Below are 22,754 nucleotides of genomic sequence, written 5' to 3' on the forward strand. Positions count from 1 at the left end.
CCTTCCAATCAGTAGCAATCACGGTAATAATTGTCTTCCTCCCAAAACAAGATGGAAGGTGGCTGACTAAGTACCTCCCTTCATAGGTCAGAGCTAAATATGACACATCTCCTTACAAGTATCCATGTAAAATGCACATCCTTTGTCAAGTAATATCATTTGGACTGTTATTGTAGTTGCGAGATTATCACTTATTTTTAATGCATCATTGTACCTGTGCTACCATATATAATTTTATATCTCCTCTATAGTGTAGGTGACAGAAGGAGTGCCTAAAATAATTCTGGAGTTTCATTTAGCGGGTCTTAACATATTTAGAGAGGAGCTACAAAATTTGTTATCCGTAAATTGTGCATATTTCCCAACTAGAGCTGATGTAAATCAATTGACATTTTTCCTCCCCAAATCATACAGATTGATTCGGGTGCCTGTGGTCCTAGTACAACTCATCTTTCAGCATTCTGTCACAAACTGAAAGCTATCAGAAGTATATATGTCAGGTCTGTTTGTGGTCTCTCAGAGTTCATATTTGGCACCTTTTTACTAAATAATGGTGAATTACTTTTCAAAATCTGCATGTAGAGTAACTCGCACATGTGCTGTATAGAATTTTCACATGCTTATTGACAAGTATGTACACACTTATTCACAAGCATGTACATGGTTATTGACCTATAAGCAGTCCATAAACATGTGTATAGGCCGAATTATTTAAATGAGCTAAGTATGTGCATGCTTATATTGCATGTTTATTTAAGCATGTACATGGTTATTCACAAGCATGCACATGCTTATTCACAAGTATGTACATGCTTAAATAAGCATGCATATAAATTATGCACATGCTTAAAATAAGCATGTGTATAAGCATGCACATACTTAGCTCATTTAAATAATTCGGCCTATACACATGCTTATGAACTGCTTATTTGCCCATACATGTCTATATACTTATAAGCATGTAGAATAAGCATGTGCATGGTTATTCTACATGCTTCTCACATGCTTCTCACATACATGTCAGTTCTGTAAGGGTTCATACAAAAATGTTAGTATATGTACACCAGATTACCTCATTCCTTTCAATCATAACATTTTTCTATATTTTTATTCAGTGAGATGTTATCTTTTAAAAAGAAGAAGTTCTCTTCATGTTGCAGAGGAAAGCAAAAATAGATAATTCAAACTTCATACCTATGAATTCTTGATCTGGTATGTTATGAAGAGATGCAAGCTCAGTTGTTTGTGATGTTCTTAAAGGAACCCTCGGTTGGCCTACGAAAAAAAAATTGCACAAGGAACATTTGATAGTGTATGTTGTGAGAAGGTTAAACGCTGGTCTCACCTATACTACTAGTGACAACATACAAACTTGCACTCAACTCGATTGAGGTGAAAGCCAGGTGCCCCATAGACGGAGTGGCGTTTATTCAACAAAACAATTACAAACAAGGTTCGATTACAAAGAAAAACTAAATGCTTTCCGAACTGCTATCCGACAGTTGCTATGGTAACAACTACATATGTAAAGCTAGTGATATAAATACAGAACGTTGACAGTCTTGTGGTTAATAATTGCATACTGTTGGGATGCAAAAAAAGCACAAAAAAGAAGCCCCCGACTTGCACAATCGCCGCCCAGGAAAAACCAGAGGTAAAACACCCTAGTTTATTAAGGTAAAAAGAAATTCTCTGGAAACCTGTGGCCATGCGACTTGTACCGGGTGAGGAATATCGGACCTCATTCGATTTACATAGATCTACGCAATAGAATAAAATGCATGCAAAGTACACAGTACAAAAATTAGAACTGGAACGGATGCAGAATGAAATGTGTCCGTCTATACGAAGAGAGCACTGACTAGACTGCCAATTCATCCTGAACCAACGCCCAACATACATTTGTTCAAGGTCAATATTATATTTAGGCGAAACGTTGAGACATTAATTTATCGCTATACTACGTACCGCGGGAAATACTAATTGATGTAATATATAAAGTACACTTCAGTATTGGATATACTGATAACTGTTCTTGGTTTGACACATAACATAGTTTTGTTGTATTTTAGGACAGTTCTAGACTATCACATAAAACGTACAGGTGCATAAAATAAACAAAGACGTTTGCTGTATAAACCAAACAAATCATTGCAAGTGACGAACTAGTCTCGCTGCCAGACTCGTGACTATCGTCCCTAATCGTCGTATGTATGCCGAGCGGCTTAGCCGCGAGAGGAGAGGGACTACTCCCTATCCCGACTAAAGTCCCCTCACTTCTGGCGGCTTCTCCGCTTAGGATACACTTCGTGTGCCTTACAAAGCTAACGGACGATAGTCACGAGTCTGTCAGTGAGACTAGTGTCGAACGAAAGCTAAATAAACTATAATATAGTAAACATTTTCATTACAATTACCTTGGCCAGAGTCTTCTCTGTCTAGTGCAAGGAGACTTTCTATCTTTCTATTCTTTTCAGTCAATTCCTGATACATTTCAGAGATACTTTTGATGTATTCCTCCACCTTTGTTTCCAAAGCAATGATGTTTCTTTGCTGGTCTTCTCTCTCTTTTTTTAAGTACATATTGTCCGTAAGTATGGCGTCTCTTTCTTTTCTCTCTCCAAGCATTCCACTTGCCATAGTCTTGTACGTCGTAACTAGAGTGTTGTACCTCTCTTCTAATTCACAGAATGACGACACATCTATGGATTGTGAATTCTGGTTAGACTCTATGGGTTGTGAATTCTGGTCAGACTCTATGGGTTGTGAATTCTGGTCAGACTCTATGGGTCGTGAATTCTGGTCAGACTCTATGAATGACATGAATATAATTTGCAATAATACTGACATTGAGTTTCTGGTTGCAATGTTGTCAACATATTTGTGTTATAAGTAAACAAATCACAACTTTAACATTTAGCTGCCAAGGTCAGTGAGGGTCTTGTATTTTCATGGTAAACGTATCTATATCTTGTCAACCATTTAGATGGTTTGCTAATGTGCTAATTCTATTAATTGGATAATATTTGAAAATACCTACCTGTTCATAATCCCAAAATGTTTGCTCACTGCCTAAGTCCCACAGTACATACCTATACCGTTGTCATCCTTCAATTCTAAGTTTTGAAATACATATACGTTCATTTGCCGATCCTAAGTACCTGGTCACTCTTCCTTAAATCTCAAACTGTCGACAGCCCCCCCCCCCCCCCCATTCCCTGCTCATTCTATATATCTGGAAACATCTACTTGTACTGTTGGCAACCCCGTGTTTGCTTACACTTTAGGGTTTTAAATACCTGCCTGTACTGTTGTAAATCCCCAGTGCCTATTCACTCTCCCAAACACCTACCTGTACTTTTGGCAGTCCTTGGTACCTGACCACTCGTCACGTTAGCTGAAAGGATGTCCTTGGCTTGCTCACAGCAATCAGACTGAATATTGAAAACATCCCAATATAAAATAAGGATATTATCATCAACTCGTGAATTTTTGTCTTTTGCTTTGGAATCTAACTGACTGTTTTTGCTATATATTTGCAGTCAAACATTACTAAAATCAATTCATTCTCTGAATGGCTAATAATTTTTAGCATTTAAACTACTGGTAGAAAAATGTGTCGTATACTTTTTATGGACCACAGCTGATAGCTTCTATCTTTAATTTAATTATAGAACACGATAGATAGATGTCACCGTATAATGTAGATTATACTCTTATCAATAGGATTTACACTCCATATTTATAGAAATTATTGAAAACATTGTATAACGAATCATTGGTGTAAGATACTTACTTGTTCTCCCAAGATTTCATAGTATGGTTGAACTGTAACATTCACCAAGTGAATGTTGTATTCCTTCTTGTCTAAAACTGATTGAGCAGCTGAAAAAGGGTTGTAACAACGATTGAAATATCAGAACGACATAAAATGGTAAATAATCCATATAAATCGAAAATGTGCAAGATTGAATTATATTCGATTTCATACTATCATATTAATCCGAATTGCAATATCTAACATGTAATTTTAGATATACAATATTAAATATGTAATTTTCCAAATATATTAAAGATGGTAAATGACTTTGGTGACATACTTGTTTTATCTAAACCAATCATAATTGATCTTTACAATCCTTTGTTCTGACGTCTTGATTATTACAGATCAAATTAGCAAAATACATAATATAAACACAGCAATGACGTCATACCTTTGTAATCCTTGAACTGAATCAGGGCACTTTTATTTTCATAATCTATTCTCGACTTTTGGATATCGCCACCCCCTGTCTTCGGACGCTCAAAGAAGATTGAGATTAGTGACTCGTTCAGCCTTCTTGTAACGTTCTTTACCAAGATGAATGTTGTGAACGGAACTTTGCTCACAACCAGTAATGAGCCCATTACCAGTTTACATTTGAATGAGTCAAAATCTGAATAAAAAGAAAAGAGAATCAAAAAGTTAATACCCAGTCAATCTTCTGTACAAAATCGAGAAGTTGCGTTTCATTATGGACATTACACTGCATCATTATCAAAAGTTCGGATTACATTAAATAGACATAAAATTTATATTGTTTCATTAAAGTTTTACAGACATGTAAAAACAGCAAATTCCCTGAATTAGCGTGTAATGAAGATAATTAACAAGAACATATTCCAATACAATACTGACCAGATCTAGCTTTATCTACGTCATAAGCCTAACCACTTTGGATGACTAGTGTTGGCGCCCTCAACGTTCAAAAATCTCAATAATTTGAGCTGTTGTTAAGCATGAATACCAGACAAAACCCAGACTCTTACACTTCAAATTTACATTTGAATTTCATTGTTCTTGGTAGAAGTTGATGCAAATACAACATTTCAAATACGAGGAAATTCAATAATTTCATTCATGACTTCAACTATGAAAATTGTTTATTTGGTTGACAATGGTATTACAACAATTGTATACACTTATTGCAATATACAAGAGTAGCTATCAAAATCAAAGTATTAATGGTTTTTAAACAATAACTAAAAGTATTTACTTCTCTATCAATTCCATTTAAATAGTTGGGTATGAATGGATAAATAAGGAATTTGTTAGTAAAAACATAAGGCTTACAAATGTTTAATTTAGAACTTATAATCTAATAGTAATAAGCTGCTGTCATTGTTCTAGTTATCCACGTGCCAGTTAACATTGCTAGAGTTGCAGATGAAGAAAATTCAAATCAACTCTTTGTAGTTTATTATTGACTACAAATAAAACATGAACACATAGTCAACTAGCCGAGTTTCAATGTACTACTGGAAGAGATAGCTAAGGCACCTTTCACTCACTATTTTAAATGACATTATTGTCAATATTTTTAATCACTACAAAAATATTCAAGGACAGAATACACACAGCTTGGCGGTCTGAGGCAGGTGCCCCCTTTATTTGCACCTACAGGAAAAGAGATGCCATAACAGTAGATTACAATACAATTCTGTGAACTATATAACATTGAACTACCACAGTAAAATAGAATATGCTCACTAAATTAGCCATGATTTGCCAAATTGACATGTCCAATTAAACTACTTTCAACTACAAGTGAATACTACCAGACGATAGTTACTGTCTAAAAAGAACAATACTTGAAAATTGGTTGTGGGTGGGTGGGTAAGAAGAGTTCAATTCACCCACTCTTACTCGTACAATAGGCTGAAAGTTTGAAAGTGAACTCCCTAGCCTGCGTAATTAATTCCTTAGAGGGCGCCCTCTTATGAGGAGTGCTCCCCTCAAAGGCACACAATCACTACAAAAATATTCAAGGACAGAATACACACAGCTTGGCGGTCTGAGGCAGGTGCCCCCTTTATTTGCACCTACAGGAAAAGAGATGCCAAACAGACCACCAAGCTGAATCACCCATGGTTGTGGAAACTGGCAAGTAAATGAATTAAACCTAGTAAAAAAAGTATTCACATTAGTTGACATTACTAGTAGCTACCATACAGGTACACAAGAAAATAAGCTAACTGTATTTCGTATGCCACCATTATGTAAGTTAAAAGTCTGACAACTCTGGTTACTTAGCTCACTATTAAATACAACAATATTAACTCTATACTAGGAATGATTACTAGGCCTATGAGACAACCCAACTAAACCTGTCACCAGTAGAACTACTCATTTATGAAATGTACGTAGATAAGAGTTTAAACGTTGAGAAACTTCTACGCGCTGTGTCATAGATAATTCAAGATACACTCTATAGGCTTGTGATTTCCAGTCACCATGCAACTGTATCAGTTCGCTAGGTGCATGTGCTGAAAAGGCTGCAGTGGCCCCACCCCGGCGAAAACTGTGGCCAGAGAATTCCTTAGGAGGAAATCCTGCAAGTGCTAACAGACGGTGTAAGTGTGAGGTAAATGTACGATGGGTTAAAGTAACTAGTCCTCGATATCCAGGGATGAGAAAGGCAGGAGCCTGGGGTGGAGCAGGAACATTGTCAAACATACGCTTAAGAGCTGATACCAAACAGAGGGGAGAACCTGGTGATGAAAGTATGGGCACTGAATGTATGCGTTCAGCACATTGATTGGTTTTGGACCAAGTTATAGCTACCACTACACCCGAGCTGGTGAAACGAAAATTTTGACGAGCCAGGTGAACCCCCATATCGAATGCTTTTGCAGTAGGGGGTACCAAATTTGACTTGCGCAAAAACAAATGAAAACCTGTGAGGAATGCTGCCCATAAAGTGATATCAAGCAAAGTCTCCCTGTCCAAATGATCGTTAACTGCTAATAAAATTTCTGGAGTAATGGCTAACTTCTGTTTGCGAAGTTGTGGATACTTATGCCTTACGCCCTGAATGACTAACTTAACTAGAAAATGATGAATGACATCTCCAGAGTGACCATTGCTTTCTTGCAGGATGCGAACAGCATTTAAATAGTTATGAATGGTACTAACATTAGTAATTGTCTCTGACAAAAACTGAACAAACATACATAATGTAGCTGGACTGGCTGGCACTGGTTTTAAGTGATAAATGATACAAAAAGACAAAAATGTCTTCCACAACGACAAAAAATTACGCACTGTCCCTAGTGCATATGCTGCTCTCATTGTGCTAGCTGTCTTGTTGAATAACATTAAATGTCTGTTGCCTTCTGGTCCTGTAAAAACAAATTACCAAATATGAGTCATGTTGAACATATCTGAGGTTATGTATGATTCTTTCATTGACCTTCCTGATGTCAACTCTTGAAACTGCAAACCATATGAAGGTGATAAACACCACCTGCTAAGGTGGTCGGCTAGACGATTGTCTACACCAGCAAGGTGCTTTGCTTTGATCTCAAAGTCATGTCTAGCGGCAATAAACCAAAGCTCCCTTGCACATTGTAACATGAAAAGATCTCTACCTTTACCTGTGTTTATAACATGAACTGTTGCCTCATTATCGCAATGTATCATGATACGTTTGCCTTTTAATTTAGTACCCCAAGTTTTGCAGGCTAGCACTGTAGCGAGAATCTCAAGTGCACTGATGTGAAGGTTTTCATTCTTTATGGAAGGTGGGAAACTGCAGTGGAAGTACATGTTTCCAAAGGTACCCCCTGCCCCTTCCAAACAGGCATCCGTTGTAATAACTGCATCAGGTGGAGACCATTTACATTCCGGGATTAGTGAAATCCCGTTGTAGTCATTAAGGAAGCGTAGCCACCACATTACATCTCGTTTAATCTCTTGATTAACATAAAAGCGATGATGATTGCGTCTCAAGCTACGAAGTACTTGTAGGAGGCGTGATATGAACACCCTGCCGGGCCGCACACACCCAGCGAGGAAGGCAAGTTTACCAATTAGGGACTGTAACTGCCGCTTTGTGGCCCTTTTCTTTGTTAACCACATTTGTAAAATTGGTTTAATTTCTTCTACCTTAGATTTAGGTATACTTATGGTCATATCATTTGAATTAAACTCCCTACCTAGGAAGGTCATTACAGTTGCAGGGGGACAGGCCTTTTCTGATGATTCCTGTAAGCCCACTTCTGCTAATAGATTACCAAGGTGACTATACATACTATCTGCGTTGTTGGGATCATCTGCACCCCCAAAGTCATCAAGATAGTTAACACAGGAGCCCCCAGATTCCTTAAACAAGTAAGTGATTGCGTTAGTTGTCCTTTGACAGGCAATGGAGGCAGTGCGAAGGCCAAATGGCATTTTTGTGTCAAAATAAAGCTGATCCTTCCATTTGTAACCAAGTAAGTTATAATCACTAGGGTCCACAGGTATTTGCCTATACGCCCTACATAAATCCCGTTTAAACATCAAACATCCACGACCTTTTGTGTTCACAATGTTGGATAATGCGTCAATGCCTGGATATGTGACAGTAAAGGGGCCATCTAAATAACTGTCTGTTGGGATACCATCATTAACAGACTGCCCTGTTGGGAAACTGAGATCAAGAACTATTCTCCTATCCACTGAACCCTTCTTGGGAACGGTCTGCAAAGCTGAAGTCATGATGTCACCAATGAAGGGGTTCTCCCTAAACGGCCCTATAGCTGCGTTATACTGTAACTCCTTACTTATATACTTGTCAACATGTTCGCCATATTGACAAGCAGAACCATGATTTCTGTTTACTGGAAGGGGTGGGGTGACTGAAGTATAATTAATTGGCCAACCATATTCTAGGAAATCGCAAATTTCTCTATCATGGTACGCCTGTAATTTACTGCGCCAAATTGGTATCTGTAAATTAGACTGAACAGGAAGACGAAGTCCTCTATAGTTTGGTTTCCCCGACTGAGAAACCAGATTATGTAAATTGACAGCTGTGTCCATAGCAATAGAAACATCCTGCTGCCTACTAACTGTACAGGGAGTACTATGGTCATCCTTAGTTGTATAAAACATGGGAGCTTCAGCCCTCAACTTGGATGTTGATATATTAGTAGAAGTGCCAATAGGCTCATTAATACAATAGCCATTACTGTGAGGTTCACTATTACATTCTACCCGAGTTTCAGGCACAATAACACTATGGAAAGTACTATCAACTGGTTCGTATGATTTGGTAGCCCCTAAACTACAAATGCAATCTAAAGCTGAATGATTTTTACAATTATCTGTAGTATTGGATTCAACCGGAGTTACAGACATAGTAACACTACACAAAGTATTATCAATTGTTTCATGTGATTTGGTAGCCCCTACACTACATATGCAATCTAAAGCTGAGCAATGCCTACAGTCATCGGCAGTATCACCTGTGTGAGCATAATTAGGTAAATCTTGTTCTAAAAGCTCTACGTCATCAGATACATTGACTGACGGTAAAGGCTTCTCAGCAGTGGTGACAGGGTTACTACAATTGATACTCTCATTACTCGATAAACAAGTGGATTGATCGTAATATATGTTATCTAAGCATGAATGTGAATCGACTTCATCTATAACATGCATGGTACTAGTATTACACATAGGCATGGTATGCCCATCTGAAAAATACCCATCATCTACAAAATTTGATACAGCTACAGTAGAACTATGTTGAGCAGTATTATTAACATCATCACAAATATCATTGATATTATTATCATTTGTTTGAAAATTGCTATCTCTACTAATAGTTTGTGTGCCTTTGTCAATATATGAAACACTTTTGTTACATGGCACTGATATACTTTCATTGACAGTACGTGATTGCATGGTTTTACAGTGACTCGTAATATTGTCTACAGTGTTAACAGTTCCTCGACGTTTATTCGTTACATGTACCTTGTGTTTCTTCTCTTCCCTGTATGTTGCATCATTATATGGACATCTCACTTTGGGATGATTAGCGACCGATTTCCGGTATTTATAGCAGGCGCTACACATGTGTTTGTATTTACAGTTCTTGTCATTGCATTTTCCATCCTGCCAGGACCAACAGAACTGGGTATCGTCTGTCGTTTTACGACGGGTAGTGCGACTTTGTTTCATTTCGGAAGCACGTGGGTAGAGATACAGTTCTTTTAGGTCGGTCCCTTCACTTCTCCATGAGCGAAGACCATATTCAATATCCTGCAAGAATGCCCCGTGAAATTCGAGAACAGCCTCCCATGGATAAACAGCAGCGTACCTCATCAATTGATTTAAATGTTGTAGGCGAAGTTGTTTTTCTTCACTGTCGACATTACCTGTGAGAAGTATAGCGGTGAACCCTTCGACGAACTCGTTAAGGGCCATGGTGTCGTACGTCATTTCTTTCCCCGTGCCATGGGGCCGAGGTTGGGCGGCTATATGGGGCCATGCGACCTGAGTAGTAGCGTTATCTTTACGAGTTTGGAAACGCTGAGACTTACCAGGTTTCGATTGATGATCTGACTTGAAGAAGTCTGGTATATACTGCCTTTGTTGTTCCCGTAATTCTTGCTGGAGTTGACGATCAGCTGACATCATTTGTCTCATTTCAGCAACAGACTGAGCGGGAGCATTACTATTGACGGTGTTACGGGAAAAAACCTTGGTATGGCCCCTTTGCTGTGACATCGTTGAATTGGGCATACCGTCCCGTATTTGGCGATACGAAAAATCTCCGTCACTCTGCTGATCCAGCTGTTCTCTAAGTGCTTTGAATTCCCTCCTGAGTCCTTGAAATTCTCGTATGAATTCGTTGGTAGGTTCTTCAGAATCTGATTGGGAGATTGATTGCTGTTTTCTACCAGTCTTCCCGCTACTTTTGGCGCCTGTTTTTCCTCTGGTCTTAGAAGCCATGACGGACAACATCCGCTCCAAAAAATACGGCGTGGTCGACTTAGGTAGGTTTACTGACGCTGTTCTGGTTAGATTTTGCAAAAATAACCAAACGTCGGTTGTGGGTTAAAATTTTACGTTACATGTAAGAAGAGTTCAATTCACCCACTCTTACTCGTACAATAGGCTGAAAGTTTGAAAGTGAACTCCCTAGCCTGCGTAATTAATTCCTTAGAGGGCGCCCTCTTATGAGGAGTGCTCCCCTCAAAGGCACACACCTCAATGATTCTAAAATTCCTGTCAATTATAGACAACAAAAATGATTGGTTTATCTTTGAAACGATACCTTTTATTTCGTCTGGATATTTCACCAATACTCCATTACTTCCAGTGAACAGTTGAGGAGTAGCTTCCATGTCTGAACATGTTTTGAGCAGATCCAGGATTTTATCCTTAGTCATATTCGTAGGTATATTCTGTACTAGCATACAACTTGTATCAGTTGGCGGGGTCTCCAAATCATCATTGCCTTGTATCCTCTCTAAGTTCAATGTTTCACAGAAAGGGGCATGACTTATTTTTAAGACACGCTCGATAACTGGAAAAGTGAAGCATAATATAAACAAATTAGTTTTACGAATTAGAGAATATCATTGACTGAAGTATTAACATAAATGGGAGGAATTAATGACAATCACAACTTATATTATATTACAACTCGGGATAATTTTGATACATAATTCCCTACAAGATGTTAATGATATATGAATATTAACATTCATATTTGTAACAATGGAAACTGTTAATGCAATTTTAATTTGTTGGTTTCTATCATTTTTTTCCTGGTTGAGGAAATCGACTAGTCTTTAACAAATCCTGAAATTTAAGAATTGATGTCCATTTTAAATAGTTTAATATAATTACCATACTTACCATCAGGATTTTTATACTTCATGAATAGATAACCATTATCTATTTTATAATTTTCAATTTCTCCACCTCCAGATCTTGATGTTGACTCAAAATATACAATTAATGTTGACACCTCCAGCTTACTCATGAGTCTAGAATTACCAGGACTAACTCTTATCCAGACTTGTCTCTTATCCATGTCATCTGAAGAGAACAGGAAACTCTTAATATGATGGTGTCCACTATATTTCATCCACACAATAATTGATAAATGTAGATGAGTCACATTGGACAAAATAAAAAGATAACACGACTGACCCTTATCTAAGCCATCGAATCTAAAACATTTTTAAACATTTAAAACAAACAGATAAGAAATTCTTTGTCTTCTTGACCTTCATACATGTCTGTTTTCTTTCCACTGCGATGTCTCTACATATTTCATCAATCTATCACAGAAGGGGTATTCTGACCGACATTTTGTTTCGTTCTGGGTCGAAACAATACTTTTCAAAAATAATAAAATATTAAAAAGATAAATTGAAATAAATAAAATCCCCATCTAGCTACCTACCCTATTCTCTGGGGGCCATGCTATCGGAAACACACAATATAGTAAAATAATTTACAAGCCATAGCTATTTAACTATAACACACGAAAAGACCTGAAATGTCTCGGGGGTAATTCAAGCATGGTAAGGCCTTCCCTGGCACCATGGTCTAAGATATTCACAGATATTTGCACACATAAGGAAATTGCTATGATCGACTCTGATTCCCAACTGCAACTGTGCTCTTTTCGGGATCAAGTTCATTTTCATACAAGCGCCCTCTGTGTTCTAGCCATGTCATATGTTAATATTATGTTTGTATTGGTATTCTCATTCAGCATTAACCTTTATCTCTACATGTTCATCTTTATACTTGACAAAATCAAATTGGATTACTATTATTACCTGACATGTACTGGCTCTAGAGAAAAGGTCATTGCCCTATCTCCTCACATATTGAGTCTCGTAGATTATATTAATTCATTGTTGCGGTAAATGCAAACAGTGATCTAACCAACAATTAAATACACGTCCTTAAACTAAATTTAATAATATGGACGCCGTAAAAATCGTAAAGAGTTCAGGCAAATTGCCTACTACGACAGTATTTTGATTCGAAACTGTTTTCTAGCTTATGTGTATTAGGATGCCATCAACGGCACAATTGGGATGGAGGACCAATATGGCAATAACCATGCTTTAACTGTAAACAACAAGGACCCGTCATCTCCGTGTACCGAATATCATTCGGATATAAGTAAAAAGGACGTCAGAAAACCTTGAATCGGAAATAAATATTTTAAGTGTACTACATGTACATGTATCACTCGATATAAGTACAGGCTAAACCATGGCCATACAACGTCAGATTGTGTTTACATTTGAAACAACATATGTCAAACATGTCCATATTCGTATATATGAAACTGTCAAACATGCATAGCCCTGGTACCTGGTTTTCAAATCATGATACAAAACTGTATTATTGGTATGACGTATGTTAATTTTAAGTTCCCTGACGGAGTATACTTAACGTACTTAACGTATCATTTGGAACAAGTAGCTAATACCAACTCAAATATAAACCTAGTCAGGGAGCATCTCTATAGCTACTTACATAGAATGGAGTGGCGAATACACCACTTGAAACATTGAAATAAACCCTAATTACACCATAATTTCAAATCCTAGTTTATACAAAACGGCATAATCGGAATCGTTATAACGTTTTGGTAAGGTTTGATAAAGATCAAGAAGATATATTATATGACTTACTCATCAAGTTGTCTATGCTCCTATCATCCTCCGTCATGTGCACGAGGCTTGTTTCATTTCCAAACTGAAATGTTTTGGTTTCTTCGCCTTCGCTTGAGGAACACGCCATAGTTATTACTTCGTCAACCACAAGTAGGTCACGACTGTCAATACTACCAGTTAGAAGTCTGGGAACTCAAAACGTCACTATGTCAATGCAATGCACGTGTCACCTTATGCCCTGTTCTAAGGTCACACAGACTAGCACCAACATCGTAATTTGCATATGACATCATGTTTGTTTTTCTTATGTGTAATGTTTACAAGTAAGGCACAGCAATGACTACCCCATTGTCGTCCTCAAACGTGGACATAATCTACAGTACGGTGAAATCACATAATATCAAAATAAACAAGTCTTTCTAGAAGTCACGTATCATCCTGATAGGTATTTAGTATTTGGCAGAATTCCTCGGGTACAGATTTCCCCTGGATATATATGTGTTTGTTTATTACAGATAAACACTAACTTGAAGATAGTAGTATATACATGTAGTGGCTTTTAGAATCAAGAGAACATGAAGATATGGCTTGAAATATAATACGTACACGAATTCGGCGTAATAGATCGAAGGAAAAAAATATCAAAAAAGACAAACTGGATATCTTACTTGTTAAAGTATTGCAATTATGTATATTACTAGTAGATTGGAAAATCATTTCATCAAATCTATGTCATAACATAATGATATTAAGACATTCATAATTTATTTACATCTGAAAAATAACATGACCTCGCTTCTCTACAACATAATACTTTTAAAGACTGGATTTTATTTTCGTTTCAGGCCATGTATTTCTTTTTCACTTCCTGGTGAAAATAAAATTCAATGTACGAAATACTCTAATGTTGACCTTTGACTTTTAACCTTTGGTGTGACGACACAGACATGTATGCAACGTATTACAGTAAATGTAACGACACAGACATGTATGCAATGTATTACAGTAAATGTAATGACATAGACATGTATGCAATGTATTACCGTAAATGTAATGACGCAGACATGTATGCAATGTATTACAGTAAATGTAATGACACAGACATGTATGCAACGTATTACAGTAAATGTAATGACACAGACATGTATGCAATGTATTACAGTAAATGTAATGACAGACATGTATGCAATGTATTACAGTAAATGTAATGACATAGACATGTATGCAACGTATTGCAGTAAATGTAACGACACAGACATGTATGCAATGTATTACAGTAAATGTAATGACATAGACATGTATGCAACGTATTGCAGTAAATGTAACGACACAGACATGTATGCAATGTATTACAGTAAATGTAATGACACAGACATGTATGCAATGTATTACAGTACATGTAATGACACAGACATGTATGCAATGTATTACAGTAAATGTAACGACACAGACATGTATGCAATGTATTACGGTAAATGTAATGACACAGACATGTATGCAACGTATTACAGTAAATGTAATGACACAGACATGTATGCAATGTATTACAGTAAATGTAATGACACAGACATGTATGCAATGTATTACAGTAAATGTAATGACATAGACATGTATGCAACGTATTGCAGTAAATGTAACGACACAGACATGTATGCAATGTATTACAGTAAATGTAATGACACAGACATGTATGCAATGTATTACAGTACATGTAATGACACAGACATGTATGCAATGTATTACAGTAAATGTAACGACACAGACATGTATGCAATGTATTACGGTAAATGTAATGACACAGACATGTATGCAACGTATTACAGTAAATGTAATGACACAGACATGTATGCAATGTATTACAGTAAATGTAATAACACAGACATGTATGCAATGTATTACAGTAAATGTAATGACACAGACATGTATGCAACGTATTACAGTAAATGTAATGACACAGACATGTATGCAACGTATTGCAGTAAATGTAACGACACAGACATGTATGCAATGTATTACAGTAAATGTAATGACACAGACATGTATGCAACGTATTACAGTACATGTAATGACACAGACATGTATGCAATGTATTACAGTAAATGTAACGACACAGACATGTATGCAATGTATTACGGTAAATGTAATGGCACAGACATGTATGCAATGTATTACAGTAAATGTAATGACACAGACATGTATGCAACATATTACAGTAAATGTAACGACACAGACATGTATGCAATGTATTACGGTAAATGTAATGGCACAGACATGTATGCAATGTATTACAGTAAATGTAACGACACAGACATGTATGCAATGTATTACAGTAAATGTAATGACACAGACATGTATGCAATGTATTACAGTAAATGTAACGACACAGACATGTATGCAATGTATTACAGTAAATGTAATGGCACAGACATGTATGCAATGTATTACAGTAAATGTAATGACACAGACATGTATGCAACGTATTACAGTAAATGTAACGACACAGACATGTATGCAATGTATTACAGTAAATGTAATGACACAGACATGTATGCAATGTATTACAGTAAATGTAACGACACAGACATGTATGCAATGTATTACAGTAAATGTAATGGCACAGACATGTATGCAATGTATTACAGTAAATGTAATGACACAGACATGTATGCAACGTATTACAGTAAATGTAATGACACAGACATGTATGCAATGTATTACAGTAAATGTAATGGCACAGACATGTATGCAATGTATTACAGTAAATGTAACGGCACAGACATGTATGCAATGTATTACGGTAAATATAATGACACAGACATGTATGCAACGTATTACAGTAAATGTAATGACACAGACATGTATGCAATGTATTACAGTAAATGTAATGACACAGACATGTATGCAACGTATTACAGTAAATGTAATGGCACAGACATGTATGCAATGTATTACAGTAAATGTAATGACACAGACATGTATACAATGTATTACAGTAAATGTAATGACGCAGACATGTATGCAATGTATTACAGTAAATGTAATGACGCAGACATGTATGCAATGTATTACAGTAAATATAACGACACAGACATGTATGCAATGTATTACAGTAAATGTAATGACACAGACATGTATGCAATGTATTACAGTAAATGTAATGACGCAGACATGTATGCAATGTATTACAGTAAATGTAATGACGCAGACATGTATGCAATGTATTACAGTAAATGTAACGACACAGACATGTATGCAACGTATTACAGTAAATGTAATGACACAGACATGTATGCAATGTATTACAGTAAATGTAATGACACAGACATGTATGCAACATATTACAGTAAATGTAACGGCACAGACATGTATGCAATGTATTACGGTAAATGTAACGACACAGACATGTATGCAATGTATTACAGTAAATGTAACGACACAGACATATATGCAACGTATTACAGTAAATGTAACGGCACAGACATGTATGCAACGTATTACAGTAAATGTAATGACACAGACATGTATGCAATGTATTACAGTAAATGTAACGGCACAGACATGTATGCAACGTATTACAGTAAATGTAATGACTCAGACATGTATGCAACGTATTACGGTAAATGTAACGACACAGACATGTATGCAACGTATTACAGTAAATGTAACGACACAGACATGTATGCAATGTATTACAGTAAATGTAACGACACAGACATGTATGCAATGTATTACGGTAAATGTAATGGCACAGACATGTATGCAATGTATTACAGTAAATGTAATGACACAGACATGTATGCAATGTATTACAGTAAATGTAACGACACAGACATGTATGCAATGTATTACAGTAAATGTAATGGCACAGACATGTATGCAATGTATTACAGTAAATGTAATGACACAGACATGTATGCAATGTATTACGGTAAATGTAATGACACAGACATGTATGCAACGTATTACAGTAAATGTAATGACACAGACATGTATGCAATGTATTACAGTAAATGTAATGACACAGACATGTATGCAATGTATTACAGTAAATGTAATGGCACAGACATGTATGCAATGTATTACAGTAAATGTAATGACACAGACATGTATGCAATGTATTACGGTAAATGTAATGACACAGACATGTATGCAACGTATTACAGTAAATGTAATGACACAGACATGTATGCAATGTATTACAGTAAATGTAATGACACAGACATGTATGCAATGTATTACAGTAAATGTAATGACACAGACATGTATGCAACGTATTACAGTAAATGTAACGACACAGACATGTATGCAATGTATTACAGTAAATGTAACGACACAGACATGTATGCAATGTATTACAGTAAATGTAATGACACAGACATGTATGCAATGTATTACAGTAAATGTAACGACACAGACATGTATGCAATGTATTACAGTAAATGTAACGACACAGACATGTATGCAATGTATTACAGTAAATGTAACGACACAGACATGTATGCAACGTATTACAGTAAATGTAACGGCACAGACATGTATGCAACGTATTACAGTAAATGTAATGACACAGACATGTATGCAATGTATTATGGTAAATGTAATGACACAGACATGTATGCAATGTATTACAGTAAATGTAACGACACAGACATATATGCAACGTATTACAGTAAATGTAACGGCACAGACATGTATGCAACGTATTACAGTAAATGTAATGACACAGACATGTATGCAACGTATTACAGTAAATGTAACGACACAGACATGTATGCAATGTATTACAGTAAATGTAACGGCACAGACATGTATGCAATGTATTATAGTAAATGTTACGACACAGACATGTATGCAATGTATTGCAGTAAATGTAATGACACAGACATGTATGCAATGTATTACAGTAAATGTAACGACACAGACATGTATGCAATGTATTACGGTAAATGTAATGACACAGACATGTATGCAACGTATTACAGTAAATGTAATGACACAGACATGTATGCAATGTATTACAGTAAATGTAATAACACAGACATGTATGCAATGTATTACAGTAAATGTAATGACACAGACATGTATGCAACGTATTACAGTAAATGTAATGACACAGACATGTATGCAACGTATTGCAGTAAATGTAACGACACAGACATGTATGCAATGTATTACAGTAAATGTAATGACACAGACATGTATGCAACGTATTACAGTACATGTAATGACACAGACATGTATGCAATGTATTACAGTAAATGTAACGACACAGACATGTATGCAATGTATTACGGTAAATGTAATGGCACAGACATGTATGCAATGTATTACAGTAAATGTAATGACACAGACATGTATGCAACATATTACAGTAAATGTAACGACACAGACATGTATGCAATGTATTACGGTAAATGTAATGGCACAGACATGTATGCAATGTATTACAGTAAATGTAACGACACAGACATGTATGCAATGTATTACAGTAAATGTAATGACACAGACATGTATGCAATGTATTACAGTAAATGTAACGACACAGACATGTATGCAATGTATTACAGTAAATGTAATGGCACAGACATGTATGCAATGTATTACAGTAAATGTAATGACACAGACATGTATGCAACGTATTACAGTAAATGTAACGACACAGACATGTATGCAATGTATTACAGTAAATGTAATGACACAGACATGTATGCAATGTATTACAGTAAATGTAACGACACAGACATGTATGCAATGTATTACAGTAAATGTAATGGCACAGACATGTATGCAATGTATTACAGTAAATGTAATGACACAGACATGTATGCAACGTATTACAGTAAATGTAATGACACAGACATGTATGCAATGTATTACAGTAAATGTAATGGCACAGACATGTATGCAATGTATTACAGTAAATGTAACGGCACAGACATGTATGCAATGTATTACGGTAAATATAATGACACAGACATGTATGCAACGTATTACAGTAAATGTAATGACACAGACATGTATGCAATGTATTACAGTAAATGTAATGACACAGACATGTATGCAACGTATTACAGTAAATGTAATGGCACAGACATGTATGCAATGTATTACAGTAAATGTAATGACACAGACATGTATACAATGTATTACAGTAAATGTAATGACGCAGACATGTATGCAATGTATTACAGTAAATGTAATGACGCAGACATGTATGCAATGTATTACAGTAAATATAACGACACAGACATGTATGCAATGTATTACAGTAAATGTAATGACACAGACATGTATGCAATGTATTACAGTAAATGTAATGACGCAGACATGTATGCAATGTATTACAGTAAATGTAATGACGCAGACATGTATGCAATGTATTACAGTAAATGTAACGACACAGACATGTATGCAACGTATTACAGTAAATGTAATGACACAGACATGTATGCAATGTATTACAGTAAATGTAATGACACAGACATGTATGCAACATATTACAGTAAATGTAACGGCACAGACATGTATGCAATGTATTACGGTAAATGTAACGACACAGACATGTATGCAATGTATTACAGTAAATGTAACGACACAGACATATATGCAACGTATTACAGTAAATGTAACGGCACAGACATGTATGCAACGTATTACAGTAAATGTAATGACACAGACATGTATGCAATGTATTACAGTAAATGTAATGGCACAGACATGTATGCAACGTATTACAGTAAATGTAATGACTCAGACATGTATGCAACGTATTACGGTAAATGTAACGACACAGACATGTATGCAACGTATTACAGTAAATGTAACGACACAGACATGTATGCAATGTATTACAGTAAATGTAACGACACAGACATGTATGCAATGTATTACGGTAAATGTAATGGCACAGACATGTATGCAATGTATTACAGTAAATGTAATGACACAGACATGTATGCAATGTATTACAGTAAATGTAACGACACAGACATGTATGCAATGTATTACAGTAAATGTAATGGCACAGACATGTATGCAATGTATTACAGTAAATGTAATGACACAGACATGTATGCAATGTATTACGGTAAATGTAATGACACAGACATGTATGCAACGTATTACAGTAAATGTAATGACACAGACATGTATGCAATGTATTACAGTAAATGTAATGACACAGACATGTATGCAATGTATTACAGTAAATGTAATGGCACAGACATGTATGCAATGTATTACAGTAAATGTAATGACACAGACATGTATGCAATGTATTACGGTAAATGTAATGACACAGACATGTATGCAACGTATTACAGTAAATGTAATGACACAGACATGTATGCAATGTATTACAGTAAATGTAATGACACAGACATGTATGCAATGTATTACAGTAAATGTAATGACACAGACATGTATGCAACGTATTACAGTAAATGTAACGACACAGACATGTATGCAATGTATTACAGTAAATGTAACGACACAGACATGTATGCAATGTATTACAGTAAATGTAATGACACAGACATGTATGCAATGTATTACAGTAAATGTAACGACACAGACATGTATGCAATGTATTACAGTAAATGTAACGACACAGACATGTATGCAATGTATTACAGTAAATGTAACGACACAGACATGTATGCAACGTATTACAGTAAATGTAACGGCACAGACATGTATGCAACGTATTACAGTAAATGTAATGACACAGACATGTATGCAATGTATTATGGTAAATGTAATGACACAGACATGTATGCAATGTATTACAGTAAATGTAACGACACAGACATATATGCAACGTATTACAGTAAATGTAACGGCACAGACATGTATGCAACGTATTACAGTAAATGTAATGACACAGACATGTATGCAACGTATTACAGTAAATGTAACGACACAGACATGTATGCAATGTATTACAGTAAATGTAACGGCACAGACATGTATGCAATGTATTATAGTAAATGTTACGACACAGACATGTATGCAATGTATTGCAGTAAATGTAATGACACAGACATGTATGCAACGTATTACAGTAAATGTAATGACACAGACATGTATGCAATGTATTACAGTAAATGTAATGACACAGACATGTATGCAACGTATTACAGTAAATGTAACGACACAGACATGTATGCAATGTATTACAGTAAATGTAACGACACAGACATGTATGCAATGTATTACAGTAAATGTAACGACACAGACATGTATGCAATGTATTACAGTAAATGTAACGACACAGACATGTATGCAATGTATTACAGTAAATGTAACGACACAGACATGTATGCAATGTATTACAGTAAATGTAATGACACAGACATGTATGCAATGTATTACAGTAAATGTAACGACACAGACATGTATGCAATGTATTACAGTAAATGTAACGACACAGACATGTATGCAACGTATTACGGTAAATGTAATGACACAGACATGTATGCAATGTATTACGGTAAATGTAACGGCACAGACATGTATGCAACGTATTACAGTAAATGTAACGACACAGACATGTATGCAACGTATTACAGTAAATGTAACGGCACAGACATGTATGCAACGTATTACAGTAAATGTAATGACACAGACATGTATGCAATGTATTACAGTAAATGTAACGGCACAGACATGTATGCAATGTATTACGGTAAATGTAATGACGCAGACATGTATGCAACGTATTACAGTAAATGTAATGACACAGACATGTATGCAACGTATTACAGTAAATGTAATGACACAGACATGTATGCAATGTATTACAGTAAATGTAATGACACAGACATGTATGCAACGTATTACAGTAAATGTAATGACACAGACATGTATGCAACGTATTACAGTAAATGTAATGACACAGACATGTATGCAATGTATTACAGTAAATGTAACGACACAGACATGTATGCAACGTATTACGGTAAATGTAATGACACAGACATGTATGCAATGTATTACAGTAAATGTAACGGCACAGACATGTATGCAACGTATTACAGTAAATGTAACGGCACAGACATGTATGCAATGTATTACAGTAAATTTAACGACACAGACATGTATGCAATGTATTACAGTAAATGTAACGACACAGACATGTATGCAATGTATTACGGTAAATGTAACGACACAGACATGTATGCAATGTATTACGGTAAATGTAACGACACAGACATGTATGCAATGTATTACAGTAAATGTAATGACACAGACATGTATGCAATGTATTACAGTAAATGTAACGACACAGACAT

At 35.9% G+C, this 22,754-nt stretch overlaps 1 protein-coding gene across 1 annotated transcript; it reads right to left on the minus strand.

Moving 5' to 3' along the window:
- Positions 1-1,129: 1,129 nt before the first annotated feature.
- Positions 1,130-13,623, minus strand: LOC144435849 (uncharacterized). The gene is made up of 8 exons (XM_078124489.1): positions 13,480-13,623; positions 11,675-11,857; positions 11,088-11,339; positions 4,215-4,436; positions 3,797-3,885; positions 3,353-3,434; positions 2,418-2,810; positions 1,130-1,275 (listed from the first exon to the last, which is right to left on the minus strand). Exons 1-8 carry the CDS (start codon positions 13,586-13,588, stop codon positions 1,130-1,132), a joined length of 1,476 nt encoding a protein of 491 aa, XP_077980615.1. The 5' UTR covers positions 13,589-13,623.
- Between the last annotated feature and the right edge of the window lie 9,131 nt (positions 13,624-22,754).

This window comes from Glandiceps talaboti, chromosome 1, assembly GCF_964340395.1.
Source record: "Glandiceps talaboti chromosome 1, keGlaTala1.1, whole genome shotgun sequence".
Taxonomy (NCBI): domain Eukaryota; kingdom Metazoa; phylum Hemichordata; class Enteropneusta; family Spengelidae; genus Glandiceps; species Glandiceps talaboti.

Excerpts from the sequence above, each read along its gene's own strand:
- LOC144435849 (XM_078124489.1), bottom strand. The coding sequence starts at position 13,588 with ATGGCGTGTTCCTCAAGCGAAGGCGAAGAAACCAAAACATTTCAGTTT. Across the intron at positions 4,437-11,087 it reads ATATCCAGACGAAATAAAAG|ATTTTGACTCATTCAAATGT; the intron begins GTATCGTTTCAA and ends CTTTTTATTCAG. Across the intron at positions 3,886-4,214 it reads TCAGTTCAAGGATTACAAAG|CTGCTCAATCAGTTTTAGAC; the intron begins GTATGACGTCAT and ends ACCCTTTTTCAG.